General features: G+C 43.7%; 1 protein-coding gene across 1 annotated transcript in view; it reads right to left on the bottom strand.

Moving 5' to 3' along the window:
* Positions 1–7,599, bottom strand: part of LOC130679809 (WAS/WASL-interacting protein family member 1-like) — a 57,682-nt gene extending 50,083 nt beyond the window's left edge. The window contains exons 1-2 of the mRNA XM_057489238.1: positions 7,595–7,599; positions 6,363–6,748 (exon numbers count right to left, since the gene is read on the bottom strand). Of these exons, the coding sequence (XP_057345221.1) occupies positions 6,363–6,748; positions 7,595–7,599 (391 nt within the window). The remainder of the gene's footprint in view (positions 1–6,362; positions 6,749–7,594) is intronic.
* Between the last annotated feature and the right edge of the window lie 14,329 nt (positions 7,600–21,928).

Raw genomic sequence — 21,928 nt, 5'->3', positions numbered from 1 at the left:
CCCATGTGAGCACTCACAGGTAAAGCCACCAGGGTCTCCAGGAACGCGAGCCTACCTCTTGTTGTTGTTACTAAGCTTTCCTTTGTTTCTACAGTTGATTTCCTCGTGGGGTCCATAGGGATGAATAGCTTTGTGGGTCTTGATTCCCAAGGAGGCCATGCAGATCTGCCAGGACACCTGTGGCACCTGGGTGGGTTTCCCAAGGACAGAGCTGGACGGAGCCAGGTGACAGGCTCACAACAGGTGACTCGCAGGGCTCTGTGTCAGATGGGGTCCCCTCCCCTGTGCATGGCCAGGCCCTGGGGACTGACTTCTAATAGGCGGGTGACAGGACAATGGCTCTTCCTGGGACATTCCATGTCTCTCTCCCACCCTCCGCTGCTCCGGAGGCACTGCAGCTCCTTTGTCAGGCTGTGTGACACACAGCAAGTCTCAGAGTGCTGGCACCGGCCACTAGCCTCCCTGCCCCAGGCCTCTGACCATGCAGCCCACTGAGAATCTACCATCTGGGGCCCGATGCATGTCCCTGTTCCTCATGGCCCATGACTTCCTAGTTCTCTGTGTCCCAGACTCAGGGCAGGCAAGGCTCCTCAAAGGCCTTCCAGGATGGCTGCTTAGTGAGCTCAGGGTCAGGGAACCAGATGCAAGGCCATCGTGAGCCCCAGAGGATTAGTCCCAGGGGCCCACAGTGCTGCCAAGGGCGGCCAGGAGCTGGTGGGTCTGGGGTGTGTGGGCAGGTTTGCCCCCAGTGGGGCACTGGCTGTCCTGCTGCTGTGCCCCTCCCATATGCTTTCCAAGGGCCCAGAAACTTGGCTCTGCCTGGAGCCACACGATAGCTTTGAGACCTAGTAGGGGGAAGAGAACAGGTGCTTGGTGGAGACAGCCCTTTCCAGAGCCGTACCCCCACTGACCTGGGACCCGCACAGGTGGTTCTGAGCCAGGCAGGCAGAGCCCTGCAGTTCTGTCCTCTCAGTTACTCATCTCCGTGCAGCGGCTCCAGGTGGGGGCTGACGCCCAGCCTCATGCGGTGGGAGGAGCCGGGGTCTGGCTGGGGCCTCCAGACCCATCCAGAGAAGTCCTGTTCCTCCGGGCCTGGGGACATGGCATGTACATACATATATGAGTTCACATGTACACACACACATATGCACAGAAGAGACTCCCAGGTGTGTCCCTCATCCCTCAGCTCTCCCCCCACAGGGCTCGTCCTAGCTTCTTTGTGCAGGGGTCATGTCTAGGTTCTGAGCTCTCCGAGTATGCTCCAGAAGGCACCTTAAGGAGCTGGGGCACTCAACAGGGCAGTCCTGTTCCTTCCCCCTGCCATCAGGCTCTCTGCAGCCAGGTCTCCCTTCTGGGCCTGCATTTCAGAAGGACCAGTGCCCACTGTTTTGAGACCTCTCTCCATGTGTGACCTTGGCATGTGCCTGCCCTGGCTTGCCTTAGTTTACCCACTGGTGCAGTGAGCAGGTGAATCAGAGCATCGCCAGGGGCCACTGTAGCCTTGCTGGTGGAGGACTTAATGCCGCATTGCCCCAGTCCTGGCCAGTTCTCCCCGCATCCTGCAGTTTTCTGACAGTGGGGGGCATGTAGCACTTGAAGTGTTCTCACCTCCTGCTATTTTTGCAAGAGGCCTGAACACAGTTGTTAAAAATAGAAATAATGAGGGAAAACAGCCACTTCTGACCTTGAGTCATGAGGCAAGGACAGGATCCCAGTATCCTCTCTGGCTCCAGAGGATAAATGATCATCGCACTGTGTCTGTCCTTAGCTAATTTGTCCTTGGCCCAGAGAGAAGTTTCTGCATTTTTTTTTTAGAAAGCTGGAAGTTTCTCAGAGCCTAACAGCTTCACCTGCTCTATTCTGTGTGTTCTCTGCCTGGAATGCCATGGGGAACCTGTTCCCTCTGCTCTGGGGCATTGCCAGAAGCCAGCATGGTCTGGCAGACCTGGATGTGCTGGGGTGATGCCCCTGCTCCTTCAGTTGTGTTTGCCCCCCTGTAAAAGGACCCAGGAGGCAGGGCCTTCAGCACCCTCCGGGAGACTGTGTCAGAGGAGCTGCCAGGGCAGGGTACATGGTGTTCCAGGCCCCCATCCTCTGGCTACTGTGTGTACAGTGTCTCTTGAAGATGCAGAAGTCTGCAACTAAAAAGCCCTTACCATCTGCCCCAGTGGCTCCTCCTGGATCCAGGAGGATTCAGGTGTTGGTGTCTCTTTTAACTTCCCACACACACACACTGCCACTCCCTGCCCTGTGCTGTCGCTCTTCTGATCAAGAGGAACCCCAAGCGCCCAGGACCCTCAGAGTGTGGAGGAGGTCATCAGAGAGGCTGGCACCCACCTCCAAGGCACCCAGAAGTGAGGGTGACACTGCCTCCCCTGGCCTTGGGTTCATGGTCTGCACTGATATCAGCTTCAATTTTTTAAGTTCCAGGTTGAGCACACAATGGTGCCTTCTGTCTTCAGAGCTCTAACTCCGGAGAGACTCAGGAGGAGACAGACTAAGACTATCCTGGAAGTTACCGGGAATGCATGCACAGCTGGGCAGCAAGAGGTATGTCCCTGGTCCACAGGGGTGCCTGGCCCATGTTAGCACCCCAGTGTGTTTAGAGAGGGGGCAGGTTAGCCTTTTGTCCTTTATAGTTTACTTCCAAGGCAGGTTTTGGATCCATGACAGGAGCTACCTAAACAGTGGCTTCTGCCCATCTGCTGTGTCTGCTGGGACATGGACATGGATGTCAGCCTGCTGTCATACCTGCCTTGCATTTGTGTCCATTCACAGTTCTCAGTGTAGTTCCTGCTGGTGCAAAGAGTTGGTGTGGAGCTGTACATATATGTGAGTACACAAACAAGTGCATGCACATATATGTGAACACACATGCACACGTGTGTGACATACATGTGTGTGCGCACCTACCTATCTCCTGTGTGTGCACACAGGCACATGCTCAGGTGTGGAAAGGCATGTGCAGGTGTGTGTGTACATCTGCCCAGCCACTCAGTAACGCTCTGCCCTAATTCCCTGGGGCCTTGCAGTTGACAGCTGGCTGGTAAGCCCTGGTGAGCCCGTCCTTGGCTGGCTCGTCCTGCTGATGTGACAGAGTAGCTCTTATACTAGATGAGTAGGAGCTGAACTGCCTACTGGGGATTCCCAGGGTTTCTTCTGGTCCACCAGGAAGATGACAGCAATGAGACAACCTCATACAACAGTGATGCCTAACAATTACATAATCTTTCATGTCATTCAAAATAATGTAAAAATAGTAGCGCAGAAGATTAAAGGGCTAGCCCAAAGTCACACAGCAACTCAGCAATACAGCTGCTCCCAGGAAGCCTGCCCTCACTGCACAATTTTACTGGCCAGCTTTCAGAAAACTTGTGACTCCGACAGAGGCCCAGGGAAACACACCTTGTGCCAGTGAATTCCTCCATGTTCCAGGAAATGATGCACAGCCGTAGGCTCAGCGGCTTCCCAGGTAGGGTGTGGCATGCACCCCCAGAGCCCAAGGGTGGGTGACCTGGCTGCCAGTGGGCTCGAGGGATAAGGGGAGGTTAGAGGGCCCAGGGGTCTTGCTTTGAAACCAGCATCAGCCACTCAAGATGGACAGGAAGTTGGTGCCAGGTGGGTTCAGAGGAAGACAAAAGCCTGCAGTCCTTGTGGGGCTGAGAGTCTGTGACGTGACCCCAGTGAAAACTGCTTTGTGCTTTGTGCCCGGCCAACCCTCCTGTCTGACTCCACAACCACCACCAAAACAGCACATCGAGAGCACACACGACCACACGTGCCTGGGCCCAGCCAGCCTCATGGGCAGAGCCTCTGTCTCCACTGGGCTCTCTGGGAGGGCCGCTCCCTGAGGGCTCACAGGCAGACGTGGTCCAGGGGAGGGTGGGCCTGAGTGGCCTCCAGCAGCATGGGCTGGGTACTCCCGGGAGTGTCCAGGGCCTGACACTGTCACCACGTTAGCTCCTGCCTCTCCTCCTCAGGACAGGGAGGCCCCACCTGAGGCCCTACGGCTGCTAGACACCCCTGCTATGCTGCCTTCACTGGTTTCCTCACTTTCAAAACCTCTCCACTTCCAGAGCACAGCCCAGTCACCCTGCACGGGCTCCTCTAAAGTGGCCATGCCTCCCATGGGCAGGAACCCTGTTCTGAGCACCTTTGGGCATGCCACACTTCACACACCCGCTCTCCAGGCCTGCTTAGCTGTCATTTCCTCCTGTGCCCAGAAGAGGAAACTGAAGCTTTGTGCCACAGAGCTGGGCTGTAGGGTCTGGGGTCCCCTTACTGCCCAGGACTCCAGGTAGCCTCAGAGAAACGCCAAGATTGGCTGTCCCACAGGCCACGCACCTGTTCCCTCCATCCATCCAGAGCAGAACCTGCAGCACCAGGCCAGTACAGGCTGGCACAGAGGTGGCAGCAGAGGGATGTGAGGAGAGCCCTGGCAGAGGGGCAGTGGGCACACGGGCATACGCCTGGGTGTGAATCCCAGCAGCAGCATCATGCCCAGATTTTAGAAACGGACAGATTTGTTGGGATGAAACCCCCACATTGCTCCTCATTGTAACTGTGAAGATTCTGAGGATGGGGGGGGGGGCCCAATGCTCTTCCCCTCCGCAAAGGTCAGCCAGTGAAGAAGGGTCTGCCTCTCACCCTCTTCATCGCCTGGATCCACCTTGTGGGGTCTCTGCTTCCACCCCTCCTGTTGGGGACGGGGCCCACCTGTGGGTGTCGTGGTGGTGAAATGCAGTGGGGGGCTCCTGGCACCAACACTCAGCATGTGCTCGGTGGCACTAACTCCCGGGTCCCCGAGTCCCCGGCCTCCATGGCCCTGGTCCCCACAGTCCCTCTGCCGGCACCTTTCCCAGGCTTGGGCCCTCCTCCAGCACTGCTGGTCTCAGCTCCCTTGTGAAGAGGCCAGGCCAAACCACGCCCAAGTGAAGATGGTGGGCCACCTGAACAGTCAGAGAGAGTGGGGAGGCGGGAGCCAGTGGAGCAGGGAGAATCAGGCCCTGCAGGGAGGGGTCCCAGGAGCAGAGACGCTAGAGAGGTCTTGAGGCATGTGTAGGAGCTCACAGGAAGAGGGCCAGTGTGTCCCCAGGGAGGACTGGGTCTGCTTTGGCATCCTACCAGGATGCTTTCCCGAAGCTCTTGCACCAGTACTTCAGCAAACTCACCCTTTATGGTTTTTCTGTTTCTAGTGGCCAGAGCTACAGGGTTGTTAGGCTTTCAGAAATATGGTGCTTTAAAGCCCATGTCCCAGATCAGTGTCCTCCAGAGAGCAGGCCTGTCTGTGTGGATGAGGGAGATCCTGGCTGTGGTGCTGAGAGGGCCCAGCCACACAGGGAATGCCACCCGCAGCCCACCCCAGGGAGGGAAGGGGCAGGGAGAGAAGTAGGACAGACCCCCAGGTCAGGGGCAAACCCAAGTGGCCCAAAGGGCCCCCCTGAGCACACTGTCCCTCTTCACTCTGCCGAGGCCCCGCAGAGCCCTGAGTCAGCAGCACTGGGAAAGCCCCAGCTCCAATGCCTGCATGTGGGCGCCCCTGAGCAGCAGAGGCCCTGGGTTTCTGAGGAGCAGGCACAGCTCTTGATATGAGACCCAGATTGATTGAGCAGGGTTTGACCTGGAAAACCACTGCTGCAGACGCATGCAGCACCCTGGGCCCGAGGGGCCTCATCCTTGGCTGGTGGCCCCCTCCCTGGCCTTGGTGGTCTCTGGGGGTTCCAGGGTGGTCTCCTCACCACAGCAGGAGTGGCCAGAGGCTTGCAGATGGTGCGGGGTGGGCGGCTGTCCCTTTCCTGGGTGGGGCACCGGCAGGGGTGCAGGGCGGCAGGGTGGGGGTGTGGCCCGCAGTGCTCTCATCCTGCAGGAGATTCCTCTGGGGTGCCCTCTGGGTTCTCCCCCTGACTAGCAGCCTCCCTGTTACCCTGTCCTGCTGTCCTAGGTCTGGGTGCTTCCATCCCTCATGCTGTTTACATAGTGGGTGATAAGGATGTGACCAGTCAGGCAGGGCCAGACCCCTTCTAATTTATGGTGGATTTGGGCCCTGGGATGAGATTTGACCCCAGAACATTTCCTGCACCACTTCTACAACAGACTGAGGACTTGTGTCCTCCAAAGCAGATCCTGAAGCCTGACGGGGGGCCATTGGGAAGTGCCTGAGTCGGGAGGGTGGAGCCTCCATGAGTGGCATCGGTGCCCTTGGGTGAGAGCCCAGAGAGCTCTTTTGTCCCTTGGGCCATATGAGGACACGGTGAGCAGACAGCCCTCTAGTGACCAGGCCCCAGGCCCCAACCAGACACCAGATCTGCCGTATATCAGATGCCCAGCCTCCCAACTGAGAAGTAAACACTGGCTGTTCAGACCTCCCTGCCTCTGGTGTTTGAAATCAGCCATGACCACACACTCCCTTTGTTCTCTGTCCAGCAACACCAGAACGCCCCTGCACTGGGCTCGCCGGTGGGCTGGGCCCTGGGCCCTGGTCTGCTGTCCTGCCCGGCCCCCTCTGGGGCCTCCATGGTCAGGGGCAACATTAGAGTCCAAATGCCCCTTGGGTGCCAGGGTTTGAAAGCTCCAGGACCCAGAGGACCTGCCCAGGAGTTCAGCAATGAACGCACTCCAGAGCTGCCCCAGCCTCTGTGCCCTGTCGTGTTGGCTCTGTGTGGGACCTGAGCCCACAGCAAGGACAACTCCGGAGCCCAGGGGCAGCTGTCTGGGCAGGCCGTGCCCACCACGGGCGACACGGGCCATCCTGGAACACAGAGGAACATGGGCAGGGCCGGGAATGCAGCCCTGGAGGAGGAGGGCCTGGAAGCCAAAGTGGAATGTTCTAGAAAATTACCCTTGCACTGTGGGCACCCAGTGTATTTCCACCCTTTGACTCCTGCTTCTCCAGTTCTCATTATGACATATTTATAGTCCAAATTGCTGAGACCTCTGAAAATATCCAAATCTTCACACCCGTGTTCTCACCTGAGGGGCCAGGCTAAGAAGAGAGAAGTGAGGGTGGGGACTCGGGAATAGACCACGGAAGGAGGGGCATGTTCCAGGGGAAGTCAACGGCAGCCTGGGGCCCCCATCTCCATGGGGACCCCTGAGGTCTGGGGCTAGCAAGGACTCAGTGTCCCCGCAGCCTCTGTATGTGTTTTTGTGGTCCTCCCTGGCTCCACTGATGCAGTGAAAACATGGCAACGGTGGGGAGCAGGGGCCCCAGCGGCCTGGAGCACACTCTGCTCAGAGTGAGAGACACCACCTGGCCATGGGGTGGGGAGGCTGGCTTGGGTGGCTCAGGGCTGGGGCGTCAGTGTGACGGGGGACCCGCGGGGCCCTGGAGAAATCCGAGCTGGCCCCAGTGCTGACGGGCTCTTCCTGGCCCAGACAGACTGCTGCTCCCCCCGGACAGCCTCCTTTCACCGCAGCACTGGCGGTGGCCCCTGAGGGAAAGAGCCAGGCCTGAGAGTGCCCTGGGCACCAAGACCCCCACCCCCAGCCCATGCCCCCTGCTCCTCTCAGGCCAGGACCCAGCATCACCACGGCAGCTGAGGGCAGACTGGGGCTTCTGGGCTGGGCCTTGACTCATCCCATCCCTGCTCCTCACCTCATGCCGCGAGACCTGCTCAGAAGGCACTGGATTGGCCCTGTCCCTGGGCTTCTTCCTGAACTTCTGGTGTCACCAAAGCAGCCCAGGTTCTCTGTGGCCACCGTATGGGGAGCCCCACTCAAGGCCAGATGTACAGACTCTGCCTACATGCACCACTAAGGTGCTCACGTCTACAGGGGTCTGCCAGTCCTGTTCCCACAAATGACAATGCAGAGATGTGATAAAAGCCACCTATCAAACATAGAATTCAACGTCACCTTTCTGTAAAGCCATAAGCCATCTGGGCCTCAGCCAAGAAATGGCCTATAAAATCCTGAGTAGTGACATTTCCAATATAAAGAATATTTTAGGCAGCTGTTTCCAGGATTTATCTGTGTGAGTAATTTTATGCCCCAACCTATTACGTGCTCAGTGTCTGATGCCCTGTTCAGCAGCTCCTACACATTTTATTAATTCACATCTTCATTTGGGCATTATAAATATAAATACAGGTAGAATAGAACATAGTGCAGGGAAGACTCAATGTGGGATTCATTTTGTGTCATCTTATGGATTCCTTGCATTGCTTGTACTGAATGTGATTAAGGCACAAAGTAAGCTAGGTCACTTGTAATAAAACCTAGATTAATCATGGAAATGGGTTGGTTCCAACTTGGGGGTGATAGAAGGACTCCCCCACCATTGCCCGTTCTGTTTGGAACAGTAGGTGACAAGTGACAGGTTTTGCCTAGGTTCTCTGTCTGTCCCTATCCAGTGTATCAGTAGTTCCAGGTTATCACATCCTCTTTACCTTACCTTTATAATTTTGAGATTGCAGGGTAGAAATGAGGAGTTGAAGTGAAGCAAAATGCAGTGGTATTTTTTTCCCTCTGATTTTTCAACAAACCTAAGTAGATAAAAGATTTCATTAAACTTGTTTTTCTTCTATATATGATACTTTATGCTGAGAAAAACAAATGAACTTGATAAAGGCTTTCCAAGAAGCCTATCTTACATGCAGAGAGAAGGATGGTAAACTGTCCTTAAATTGTGTTATTAATCTGTATATGTCTCTCTGCTTACTACACATCTACATACATCCTGGGTAATTATGCCTATTTAGCCTGAACTATATCTTTAAACATTAATTTATAAACTTCCATCAGTAGGGAATGCCCCTCTGTTCTGTTTTGTTTTTTTCTGGCTTATCAATATTTTATTTAATGGTTCATACTTTTCTGTCTTATCTGAAAAATCATTTTTAAAATTTTGGTATAATTAATCTACAATTACATGAGCAACATTATGGTTACTAGACTCCCCCTCCCATAATCAAGTACCCACCTCTACCCCATTACAGCCACTATACATCAGCATAGTAAGATGCTACAGAATCACTACTTGTCTTCTCTGTGTTATACTGCCTTCCCAGTGCACTGCCACCCCCGCTGCCACACCCCCTACAATTTGTGTGTGAATCGTAATGCCCCTTTTTCCACTTATCCCTCTCTTTCCTCCCATCCTCCCCAGTCCCTTTCCCTTTGGTAACTGTGAGCCCACTCTTGGGTTCTGTGAGTCTGCTGCTGTTTTGTTCCTTCAGTTTTTGCTTTTTTCCTACATTCCACAAATGAGTGAAATCATTTGATGCTTGTCTTTCTCCATCCTGCTTATTTCACTGAGCATAATACCCTCTAGCTCCATCCATATTGTTGCAAATGGTAGGATTTGTTTTCTTTTGTTGTTGTTGTTTGTTTTTAAATTTATTTTGGTGTCGTTAATCTACAATTACATGAGGAACATTACGTTTACTCGACTCCCCCCATCACCAAGTCCCCCCACAAACCCCATTAGGGTCACTGTCCATCAGCGTGGTAAGATGATGTAGAACCACTACTTGTCTTCTCTGTGTTGCACAGCCCTCCGAGTGCCCCACCACCACATTATACATGCTAATCATAATGCCTCCTTTCTCCCACCCCCCTTATCCCTCCCTTCCCGCCCATCCTCTCCAGTCCCTTTCCCTTTGGTAACTGTTAGTCCATTCTTGGGTTCTGTGATTCTGCTGCTGTTTTGTTCCTTCAGTTTTTGCTTTGTTCTTATACTCCACATATGAGTGAAATCATTTGGTACTTGTCTTTCTCCACCTGGCTAATTTCACTGAGCATAATACCCTCTAGCTCCTTCCATGTTGTTGCAAATGGTAGGATTTGTTTTCTTCTTATGGCTGAGTAATATTCCATTGTGTATATGTACCACATCTTCTTTATCCATTCATCTACTGATGGACACTTAGGTTGCTTCCATTTCTTAGCTATTGTAAATAGTGCTGCTATAAACAAAGGGGTGCATATGTCTTTTTCAAACTGGTCTCCTGCATTCTTAGGGTGAATTCCAAGGAGTGGAATTCCTGGGTCAAATGGAATTTCTATTTTTAGTTTTTTGAGGAACTTCCATAATGCTTTCCACAATTGTTGAACTAATTCATATTCCCACCAGCAGTGTCAGAGGGTTCCCCTTTCTCCACATCCTCACCAACATTTGTTCTTGTTTGTCTTCTGGATGGTGGCCATCCTGACTGCTGTGAGGTGATATCTCAGGGTGGTTTTAATTTTCATTTCTCTGATGATTAGCGATGTGGAGCATCTTTTCATGTGCCTGTTGGCCATCTGAATTTCTTCTTTGGAGAAGTGTCTGTTCAGCTCCTCTCCCCGTTTTTTAACTGGATTATTTGCTTTTTGTTTGTTGAGGTGTGTGCGTTATTTATATATTTTGGATGTCCACCCTTTGTCCGATATGCCATTTATGAATATATTCTCCCATACTGTAGGATGTCTTTTTATTCTACTGATGCTGTCCTTTGCTGTACAGATGCTTTTCAGCTTGATATAGTCCCACTTGTTCATTTTTGCTTTTGTTTCCCTTGCCTGCGGAGATATGTTCATGAAGAAGTTGCTCATGTTTATGTCCAAGAGATTTTTGCCTATGTTTTTTTCCAAGAGTTTTATGGTTTCATGACTTACATGTAGGTCTTTGATCCATTTTGAATTTACTTTTGTGTATGGGGTTAGACAATAATCCAGTTTCATTCTCTTACATGTAGCTGTCTGGTTTTGCTAACACCAACTGTTGAAGAGGCTGTCATTTCCACATTGTATATCCATGACTCCTGTACCGTATATTAATTGACCATATATGTTTGGGGTAATATCTGGACTCTCTATTCTGTTCCACTGGTCAGTGGGTCTGTTCTTGTGCCAGTACCAAATTGTCTTGATTACTGTGGCTTTGTAGTAGAGCTTGACATTGGGAAGCCAGATATCCTCTGCTTAACTCTTCCTTCTCAGGGTTGCTTTGGCTATTTGGGGTCTTTTGTGGTTCCATATGAATTCTAGAACTATTTGTTCCAGTTCATTGAAGAATGCTTTTGGAATTTTGATAGGGATTGCATTGTATCTGTAGATTGCGTTAGGCAGGATGGCCATTTTGACAATATTAATTCTTTCTAGCCAAGAGCATGGGATTAGTTTCCATTTCTTAGTGTCCTCTTTAATTTCTCTTAAGAATGTCTTGTCATTTCAGAGTATAAGTCTTTCACTTTCTTGGTTAGGTTTATTCCTAGGCATTTTATTCTTTTTGATGCAATTGTGAATGGAATTGTTTTCCTGATTTCTCTTTCTGCTAGTTCATTGTTAGTGTAGAGAAAAGCAACAGATTTCACTGTATATTAATTTTGTATCCTTCAACTTTGCTGAATTCAGATATTAGTTCTAGTAGTTTTGGAGTGGATTCTTTAGCATTTTTTATGTGCAATATCATGATATCTGCATATAGTGACAGTTTGACTTCTTCTTTACCAATCTTGGTTCCTTGTATTTCTTTGTTTTGTCTTATTGCTATGACTAGGACCTCCAGTACTATATTGAATAACAGTGGGGAGAGTGGGCATCCCTATCTTGTTCCCAGTCTTAGGTGAAAATCTTTCAGCTTCTCTCTGTTAAGTATGATGTTGGCTGTGGGTTTGTCATATATGGCATTTATTATGCTGAGGTACTTGCCCTCTATACCCATTTTGTTGAGAGTTTTTATCATGAATGGACATTGAGTTTTGTCTAATGCTTTTTCAGTGTTTATGGAGATGAACATGTTTTTATTTTCCTTCTTTTTGTTTATGTGGTGGATGATGTTGATGGATTTTCAAATGTTGTACCATCCTTGCATCCCTGGGATGAGTCCCACTTGATCATGGTGTATGATCCTCTTGATATATTTTTGAATTCGGTTTGCTACTATTTTGTTGAGTATTTTTGCATCTATGTTCATCAAGGATATTGGTCTGTAATTTTCTTTTTTTGTGGTGTCTCTGCCTGGTTTCAGTATTAGAGTTATGCTGGCTTCATAGAATGAGTTTGAAAAGATTCCCTCCTCTTCTATTTTTTGGAAAACTTTAAGGAGAATGGGTATTATGTCTTCTCTATGTGTCTGATAAAATTCAGAGTTGAATCCCTATGGCCTGGAAGTTTTGTTCTTGGGTAGTTTTTGATTACCAATTCAATTTTGTTGCTAGTAATTGGTCTTTTTAGATTTTCTGTTTCTTCCTTGTTCAGTCTTGGAAGGTTGTATTTTTCTAGGAAGTTGTCCATTTCTTCTAGGTTATCCAGGTTGTTAGCATATATGTTTTCATAGTATTCGCTAATAATTCTTTGTATTTCTGTGGGTTCCATTGTGATTTTTCCTTTCTCATTTCTGATTCTGTTTATGTGTGTAGATTCTCTTTTTCTCTTAATAAGTCTGGCTAGGGGGCTATCTATTTTGTTTGTTTTCTCAAAGATCCAGCTCTTGATTTCATTGATTTTTTTTTCCTATTGTTTTATTCTTCTCAATTTTATTTATGTCTTCTCTGATCTTTATTATGTCCCTCCTGCTGACTTTAGGTCTCATTTGTTCTTCTTTTTCCAGTTTCAATAATTGTGACTTTATTCATTTGGGATTGTTCTTCCTTCTTTAAATATGCCTGGATTGCTGTTTACTTTCTTCTTAGAATTGCCTTTGTTGCATCCCACAGAAGTTGCAGCATTGTGCTGTTGTTGTCATTTGTCCCCTATATTGCTTGATCTCTGTTTTTAATTGGTCGTTGATCCATTGATTATTTAGGAGCATGTTGTTAAGCCTCTGTTTGTAAGACTCTTTGTTTTCTTTGTAAAATTTATTTCTAGTTTTATACCTTTGTCATCTAAGAAGTTGGTTGGTAGAATTTCAATCTTTCTGAATTTACTGAGCCTCTTTTTGTGGCCTAGTATGTGGTCTATTCTGGAGAATGTTCCATGTGCTCTTGAGAAGAATGTGTAACCTGCTGCTTTCAGGTGTAGTGTTCTGTAGATGTCTGTTGGTCCAACTGTTCTAGTGTGTTGTTCAGTGCCTCTGTGTCCTTATTTTCTGTCTGGTTGATATGTCCTTTGGAGTGAGTGGTGTGTTGAAGTCTCCTAAAATGAATGCCTTGCTTTCTATTTCCTCCTTTAATTCTTTTAGTATTTGTTTCACATATGTCGGTGCTCCTGTGTTGGGTGCATAGATATTTATAATGGTTATATCCTCTTGTTGGACTGCCCACATTATCATCATGTAATGTCCTTCTTCGAGACCTGTTACTTCTTTGTTTTGAAGTCTATTTTGTGTGATACAAGTACTGCAAACCTGCTTTTTTCTCCCTATTGTTTGCATGAAATATCTTTTCCCATCCCTTCACTTTTAGTCTGTGTATGTCTTTGGGTTTGAGGTGAGTCTCTTGTAAGCAGCATACAGATGGGTCCTGTGTTTTTATCCATTCTATTACTCTGTGTCTTTTGATTGGTGCATTTAGTTCATTTACATTTAGGATGATTACTGATAGATAATTACTTATTACCATTGCAGGTTTTGGATTCGTGGTTACCAAAAGCTCAAGGGTAGCTTCTTTACTATCTAATCGTCTAACTTAACTCTCCTATTACGCTATTATAAACACAGTCCGAATGATTCTTTATTTCTCTCCCTTCTTATTCCTCCTGCTCCATTCTTTATATGTTAGGTATTTTAATATGTACTCATTTGTGTTTCTTTTGTCTGTGTTTGTGGGTAGTTGATTTTATTTTTTGCCTTTAGTTAGTATTTGGTTGGTGTGCTTTTTTTACTGTGATTTTATTTTCTCTGGTGACATCTATTAAGCCTTAGGAGTGCTTCCTTCTAGAGCAGTCCCTTTAAAATATCCAATCAAAAGACATAGAGTCACTGAAAGGATAGAAAAACAAGACCCATCTATATGCTGCCTACAAGAGACTCACTTCAAACCCAAAGACTTACACAGACTGAAAGTAAAGGGATGGAAAAATATATTTAATGCAACTAATGGGGAGAAAAAGGCAGGAGTTGCAGTACCTTTATCAGACAGATTTTTTTTTTATTAGAACAGACAGACTTAATGGACATCTACAGAACACTCTATCCAAAAGCAACAGGATACACATTCTTCTCAAGTGCACATGGAACATTTTCAAGAGTAGATCATATACTAGGCCACAAAAAGTACCTCAGTAAATTCAGAAAGACTGAAATTGTACCAACCAGCTTCTCAGATCACAAAGGTGTGAAACTAGAAACAAATTACACAAAGAAAACAAAAAAGCCCACAAACACATGGAAGCTTAATAACATGCTACTAAATAATCAATGGATCGATGACCAAATAAAAACAGAGATCAAGCAATATATGGAGACAAATGACAACCAGAATTCAATACCACAAAATCTGTAGGATGCAGTGAAGGCCGTGCTAAGAGGGAAATATATTATAATATAGGTCTACCTCAGGAAAGAAGAACAATCCCAAATGACAGTCTTAACTCACAATTAATGAAACTAGAAAAGGAGGAACAAATGAGGCCCAATGTCAGTAGAAGGAGGGACATAATAAAGATTACAGGAGAAATAAATAAAATTGAGAAGAATAAAACAACAGAAAGAATCAATGAAAGCAGGAGCTAGTTCTTCAAGAAAATAAACAAAATAGATAAACCCCTAGACAGACTTAACAAGGAAAAAAGAGAGTGTACACACATAAACAGAATCAGAAATGAGAAAGGAAAAATCACTATGGACACCACAGAAATACAAAGAATTATGAGAGATTACTATGAAAAATTATGTGCTAACAGCCTGGATAACCTACAAGAAACAGACAACTTTCTAGAAAAATACAACCTTCTAATGCTGACCGTGGAAGAAACAGAAAACCTGAATAGACCTATTACCAGCAAAGAAGTTGAATTGGATGATATTGGAAAATATTCAGCATATATTTGCAGTCAAATGCATGTCACAAAGAGTTTATATAATTTGATTTTAGTTCTTCAAAAAATGTTTATAAAGCACACAAATAATGTATCTTGCAATCTGTCTTCTAACTAGGTCTATTTTTCTTTCTTTCATCATTTCTGTCATCTGCCTATCTGTACCTATAAAGAAAACATAGTGGAGAAACATAAAAATTTTAAGAGTATTTCTCCCTGAATTAAGGAGTTGTGAGCTATTTTTCTTTCTTATCTACATGTTTCTGCATTTTCTAAATCATCTACAATTCATGTTTTTGCTTTGCATTTTTTTACGTGTACCTACTGACAAAAATATATACATTAAAAAGATAAATCATGTATGATTTCTCCTTTTAATCTCTTAGTTGATAATGAATTGTCCTGGTTTTCTTCAAAAACAGTGAAAAAATTGAGAGAAATCTTTACCAATATTAGATCCTATGAGATTCTGTTTGATTTAATCCCTGCTCCTTTGCAAGAAGTAAATGTCAGCTAACTCCAAAACGTTGCCAGATGTTAGGGGTTTATGCATGCATATTTGCTCATTTGGCAATATTAGCTCTGGCTTAAGTCAAATGTTACTTATAGGGGAAGGAAAAACCATTGATATTTAAAGCATCCTCATCTATATATGCCACACACACACACACACACACACACACACACACACATTTTCTCTATTTCTGTTTAGATCCTATTCAGTTCTTTCTTCCCTGCCTCCACTTCAAATAATATTTTGAGGGTATCCCTTGCAAGTTATTCTATATAGATCCTACCATCTAGGTAGTGGTGAAGTGCCACCGTTTTGGTAGTGTGACCAAACTACGGATTTCTAGAATTGAGTTTAATGATTGCTACTGAGATTCGGCAGTAGACTTGATTGTTTTAATTCTCACAAGTCTGTACCACTCCTCTGCCCCAGCCAGCAAAGTTTAAAAAGGTCCCATGGACAAATGGAGCTTCCAAAATTCTTTTAATAGGTATACTTAATAAATGTTGTTCTGTTGCTCTCACGTGCTTCAGCCACAACCATGCTGAGCCCCTTCTTTCAGCACAGGTGAGTCCGAGGGCATACCTACGCCGGGCGCTATTACTGGCCCTGGAAACACGCGCAACAGGAAGGAACCCGAGACATCATGAAACTCTCATTCAGCTTTCCCTAAAATAATGCCACTGAAACAACATCTAGAACAACAGCTTTGTATTCATGCCTGTATATTCATTGTTTAATTAAGCCTTGCGTTGCATTTGGCTCGTGAAGAAAATTTCTCTCTTCTTCCTTGAAGAATTTTAAAGAAAATTTAAGGTGGTCTTTTCATTCATGAAAAGAAAGAAAATCTATGTTTACATTGTCTACTCTTTTCCAAGGCTTAATACAAATTTCCAAAATAATACTTGAAGACACAGTATAGATCACATTTTCATTTAGAAAGATGTGTGCCCATATAACCCAAAGATTTCCTATCACTATAAGGAAAATTTGGGTATCATCATTTTAACTTAAGCTCCTTCATAAAGCTTAAAGGTACTAGGAAGACTGCAGATGAAATTAAACTCTGACAGAGGCTTTGGACTGACGATAGTATTCCACTCACTGGCTGAAAAGGCAATCAGATATGCGCTCTTATGTCAGACAGATATGAGTGTGAATATATCCTGTCAATTACTAGCACTATAACTTCTGACAAATTACTTTATTTTAAGTAATCTGGGGCAGTAATAATCAACTTACAGAATGTGGGGAGGTATTTAAGTGAGAGAGCATATATACAGTTACTACAACATCAAAATGAAAGAGCTCAATAAATGGTAGTTTCTCTCTTCCTTCTATAAACAGTGCAAGCAGTTTAGAGGAACTTACTCTAGAGTGTAAGGGGATGGAAACAGAGCCCTTTCAGGGCTCGAATCCTATCCTCACCACTATGATACTTTGGTGTCCTAATTTACACATCACTTTACTCTTAGAGATGGTGAAATGATTGAATGAGTTATGCTATATAAAGAACACTGGCTGAAGTATAGTTAGTAGCTTTTCTTACTACTGTTTTATTATTATAATTATATTTAAGGAATAGAAGGAACCCTCTCACCCAGGGCTAACCCATGTGTAGCTACTCTGTCTGCAAATTTGGTGAGATACATGTAAGGAAACAGTATTTCTCCTATCCCTGAGCTAAAGAAGTTTAAGAAATCAATCAACATTTGTACATGATCAATTCTCTTTATTCAATTCTGGTACTTATAACTTGGGGAGCTCATGAGAGAACCAAATCATCTTGTAATTATGCATGGGGAATAATTTTCCTGGGACAAAAATGACTGCATAACCAAACCAGCAAAAACAGTCATCACTTCTTGGAGTCATCAGCACCCTCTGGAATTCCCGCATGTGTGCCCAGGACATTCCAACTTACTCTGCTTCAGTGTATAATTAGCTCAGTTCTCTCTTGCCCTTCTTTCTCTCTCCTCTCTCCTAAGGAGCCAATTTCTCAAGATTTTTTTGAGCATTCTTTCTTCCCTAAGAGTTATGTTTCAGTCTTCCCATCTCTAACTAGTTATTTTATAGCCTCTGATAAGTTATAGCTTTTGATAGTCTTCTTTAATGAAGACTTAAGCTAAATAATTTTGCCAGGTATCTTTTATTTACTTGACAAATTCTTAAGAAAATATCTTGATGTTCTATTATTTTAGATAACAATAGAAGAATATATCTGTAAAATTATTTCTTTTCCAGCTTTATTTTGAAAATAAGAATTGTAAAAACACGGAAATTGTAATATGTGTGTATTATGCATGTATGTATATTATATGCAGTATAATAAAAATATATAAAATATTGAACCAATAACCCTTAAAAATATTTTTCTCTTTTTCTCTACCCTACAAACACAGCTTTACCTGCTAAGTATATTTTCTAAATAACAACACACATTTTTAGGAATGAATATGGAAGATGGAATTTGCAATGTCTTAAACATGGAGATTAGTTGTGAACACTCATATGTATGCATGTGTGTACACCTACGTCCTATTTTTATTGTGCATTCCTTACTTCAGCCTAATATCCATCCATGTCAAACCCTTGGTTGTGTAAGATGAGGGGAATGAGATTACTGACTGAGGCCTTGGCAATAAAAGCACAGCACTCTGAGGACTTCAGGAAAGCTTTTTACTCAATGCTTCTCCCTCAGGAGTTTACATTTTCTGTTTTATGTCTGGGATTGAGTTTAGTGACAAGCACACATTGAAAGTCTGTGAGAAATGCCATGGGAACTGCTTAACAGCACTCAGATGAGGAGATGGCATTTGAGTCCCCAGCATCTGGCCTGCCTCTTTTGCATTAGAAATCTCAATCAGGTGAACTCATAGGGTAGTCAGAAAAGAGACCGTCTACATACCTGTTTTTGCCAGTAAAAGATGCATCTTGGTTTTGAATCATATCTAAACGTTAGACACTGGAATAATTTTCATTTGATTGGCATGCCTAAGGTAATAAAGTGACTGGTTCTTTGAAACAACATGTAGAACTTACATTTTTCTACAATCGTTCTATGATGTAGAACAGTTTACAAATTGACCCATTTTATAAATCATGTATTTTGCTACAGTCCTCTGCTCTGTGATTCTGCTCAATTTAGTCTACATTAAGTGGCCAATATGTTTCAAATTATACTATTGTAGTATTTGTGTGGCATTTTAGAGACAAAAATTAAGCTGTTGACTGGTAATCAATAGCAAGCTTTATATTTAATACTCAGGGCTTGAAATGGGTACACATTTTATTTCAAATTGTAATTTAATTGAGTTGTTGCAGTAATCCTTCCACCATTAAATATTTCTAGAATTCCAAGTCTGAGCTGTACAGTGTAATGAGCAATGAAGATATTTTTCTCCTTCATTCAGTGATAAGTACAATGTAATTCATTCAATAGTGTGAAATTTTAAAAGGGACAAGAAATGAATATAAAAGCAAATGACTGAATTGGAAAAGTAATAAAAATCTAATTACTGAAGCTGTTGAGGTAAGGTACTTAGCAATGTTAGTACTCTGAACTGTTACTAAAATATAAAATAATTTCATTTTGCAAGATATTGAAAATTCAGGTAAACCAATTGACTTAAATTTGAAATCTTTGAAGTACAAAGAATTAACCTCACCTTCCAGACAATATACTTGAGGTTAAGTAGAATAGAAACATAAATATGTAAGTCTTATTAAAGGAGAAATATCTGCAGTTTCTGAGTTAGATTTCTTTCAATCAAAAACTCCCATTCTGAAATGCTAGCATTCTGACATGGTGACAAATTGCTGGAACAAATGCTAAATAGTTAAATGGACAGATGATGGATGGCCTCATAAGCCTTGCAGGGCAGCCTGTGTAAGATACTAATTGGTTCTGTGGAACTGGTTTTAGTCAATAAATACACTTGAGAGATTTTTTTGTGTGTTGGACACCTTTAAAGAAGGCAGTGCTGTAGGTGACAAAACACTAGCACACTTAGGCCACCAACAACTTTATTACACACAGCTGTGCATGGCATTTCTCTTCTATGTAGATCTAGCCTACACTCAAACACTAACATTCAATATTAGTGCCCAGGGGAGGTTCTGTATGGGTTCTCAGTTTTACCATCTGACCTTTTGAGACTACTTACTTTTGTCACTCCCAAAGATTCCTTAATTTTTTCTTCTTCCAGCAAGCACCTCAGGCTTTTTCAACTAAAATTTAAGTGATAATGTTTTAAAATTTTCCTATAGAATCAGAATGCAAAGAATAATATTTTTCTTCCAATGTATGTGAAATCTTAGTAGATCTAATATTTTTAGAACAATTTGAGTCTCTTCTTTTTAAAAATAATAAAATCATGTACTATGTATTAAAATTCATTTTCAAATTTCCAGAGTCTTATTTAATGGAAGGGAGGGAGAGAGAAAGGGAAGAAAGGGAGGAAAGGATTAATTTCCAAAGAATACTGTGGCTTTAGGAAGTCACCGAGAAACTAAACTATACTTTCTTACATTAGGAGAAATAAATACTAACAAACCAATTTGTTCATTTTTTGCAACTGCTTCAGGTCTTTCTGTACAGTGACAGAGAAGGTCAGTCACCAATTCCAGTGGTCCAGCAGAGAAGGAAATTCTTGTGAATCCCAAACTGTGATTCCACTTTCAAAATATCCCAGACAATCCTTCCTTCAAGACTGAGCCAGGACTATGAATAGGAGTTATTGTTCTGCCCACAAATATCCCACCTTTGCCCAAAAAAGAAATGAGACAGTTTGTATATGACATGCAAATAAGCTCTGCTGAAGAACTGCATCCATTTAAACTCACTCTAGGATTTACTACTGTGTGACCTTGAGCAGGTTACTTTATCACTTTGTACCTTAGTTTCCTCATACATAAAACTGGCAATAGTACCAGATTCATAAGTCTGTAATTGATGTATGTATAAATTACTAATACCAGCATCCAGAACGTAATAAGTACTCAATAAATTTCAGCTATCATTATTATAATTATGATTATTATTCTGTGTATTTGTTTTCATCTCTTTAACAAACCTAGTTTTATAAAAATGCTGTGAAATGGAGTGTTTAATGTAGAGATTTAGGCTTAATATTATTACAGTCATTATAACGTGAATAGGAAACAGGATATGTATTAACCTACAAAATATTAACCGTAAACCAATGAGTCTTTCTGTTTTAAGGATACTTCTTGCAGCATGCCCAAGTATTCTCTCTGTGTGTATGAGACGCAGCCAAAACTGTGCTAGCAAAGTAAAATGGAAGTTTATCAATTAGCTCAGAAATTTCTGACAGAATGTTGAATTATCTTGGTAACCCTTATTCTCCTGACCTGTATTAACTGATTGCTGTTTTGATGTTATGAATTTTCCTAGCAAATCACCGCTTTTCCTGCTTTTCATGAACAGTGTAAATCTAACCATAACCATTATACAAAATAAAATTTGCTCATTGAAATAGCCAACCTGAAACAAAATGAAGAAAAAGTATTGTAGAGGTTAAAAGTACATTTAGCTGTCTAGAACAACATTAATATCAATAAGAATCAACTTGACCTACAGTGTCCTAAACAAATAGGAGTCAATATTTCTCATAGATGAAGAAATAAGGAAATAGGTAGCTTGTGACATTAGTTTGAGCAAAAATGTATATCTATGGGTAGTAATGGACGTTACCTAGACTTATTGCAGTGATCATTTCACAGTATCTACAGACTCAATATCACAATATCTGAGTCATTATGTTGTACACCTGAAACGAATATAATGTTATATATCAACTATATCTGAAGAAAAAAGGAGCTCAATGATATTGGTCTTAGAATCTTGGAGTTTCTCTACCTTTTTGTCATGGTGGCATGAACTATGCAGCAGCTCTAAGCCTCATGTATGAGTTTAAGAGGACAGACATGAACGGCACCGCTGCATCTGTTCCTATTTTAGGAAATGCAAAACCCTTCTTCAAAGTTTTCAGTACCTTGTACTTGCAGTTCATAAATAAGATCTGTGCCCCATGGCCATACCTCACTGCAACAGAGGTGCAAAAAACGACTAGGTAACCTTTCCAGTCCAGAGAGTAGAGGTGGCAGAAAAGAAACGTGGATCTCTGTCTGGTTAGCCAATAAACAGTATCAGTGCAATAGTATTATTCGTATTCATAGAAATAAAAATAATATTGATAATACTTGAAAAGTGTTTCACCTTTTGCTAAACTGAGCTTTTTGAAAAATGGTTGTCATCCTTGATGTTTACTATATCAAAATTGTATTGTACTTTGGTATATTAAAAACATTTTTAAAAAATTAGATGAAAATGAGAGTAGTTTATTAAGCTAACAATTAAATGAAGCAATAGAGATCAGAAAAATCATTACTGTTATAACAAAGTTAATCAATATGTTCACTAATTTATATGTAATAGATTAAATCAAGAAGTTTTACATATGACTTTGCTAGAATGAATATATTGACAAATTGATC

Source organism: Manis pentadactyla, chromosome 12 (assembly GCF_030020395.1).
Source record: "Manis pentadactyla isolate mManPen7 chromosome 12, mManPen7.hap1, whole genome shotgun sequence".
Taxonomy (NCBI): domain Eukaryota; kingdom Metazoa; phylum Chordata; class Mammalia; order Pholidota; family Manidae; genus Manis; species Manis pentadactyla.
The sequence above is the reverse complement of the archived record's forward strand: the minus strand, read 5'-3'. Positions and strand labels throughout refer to the sequence as shown.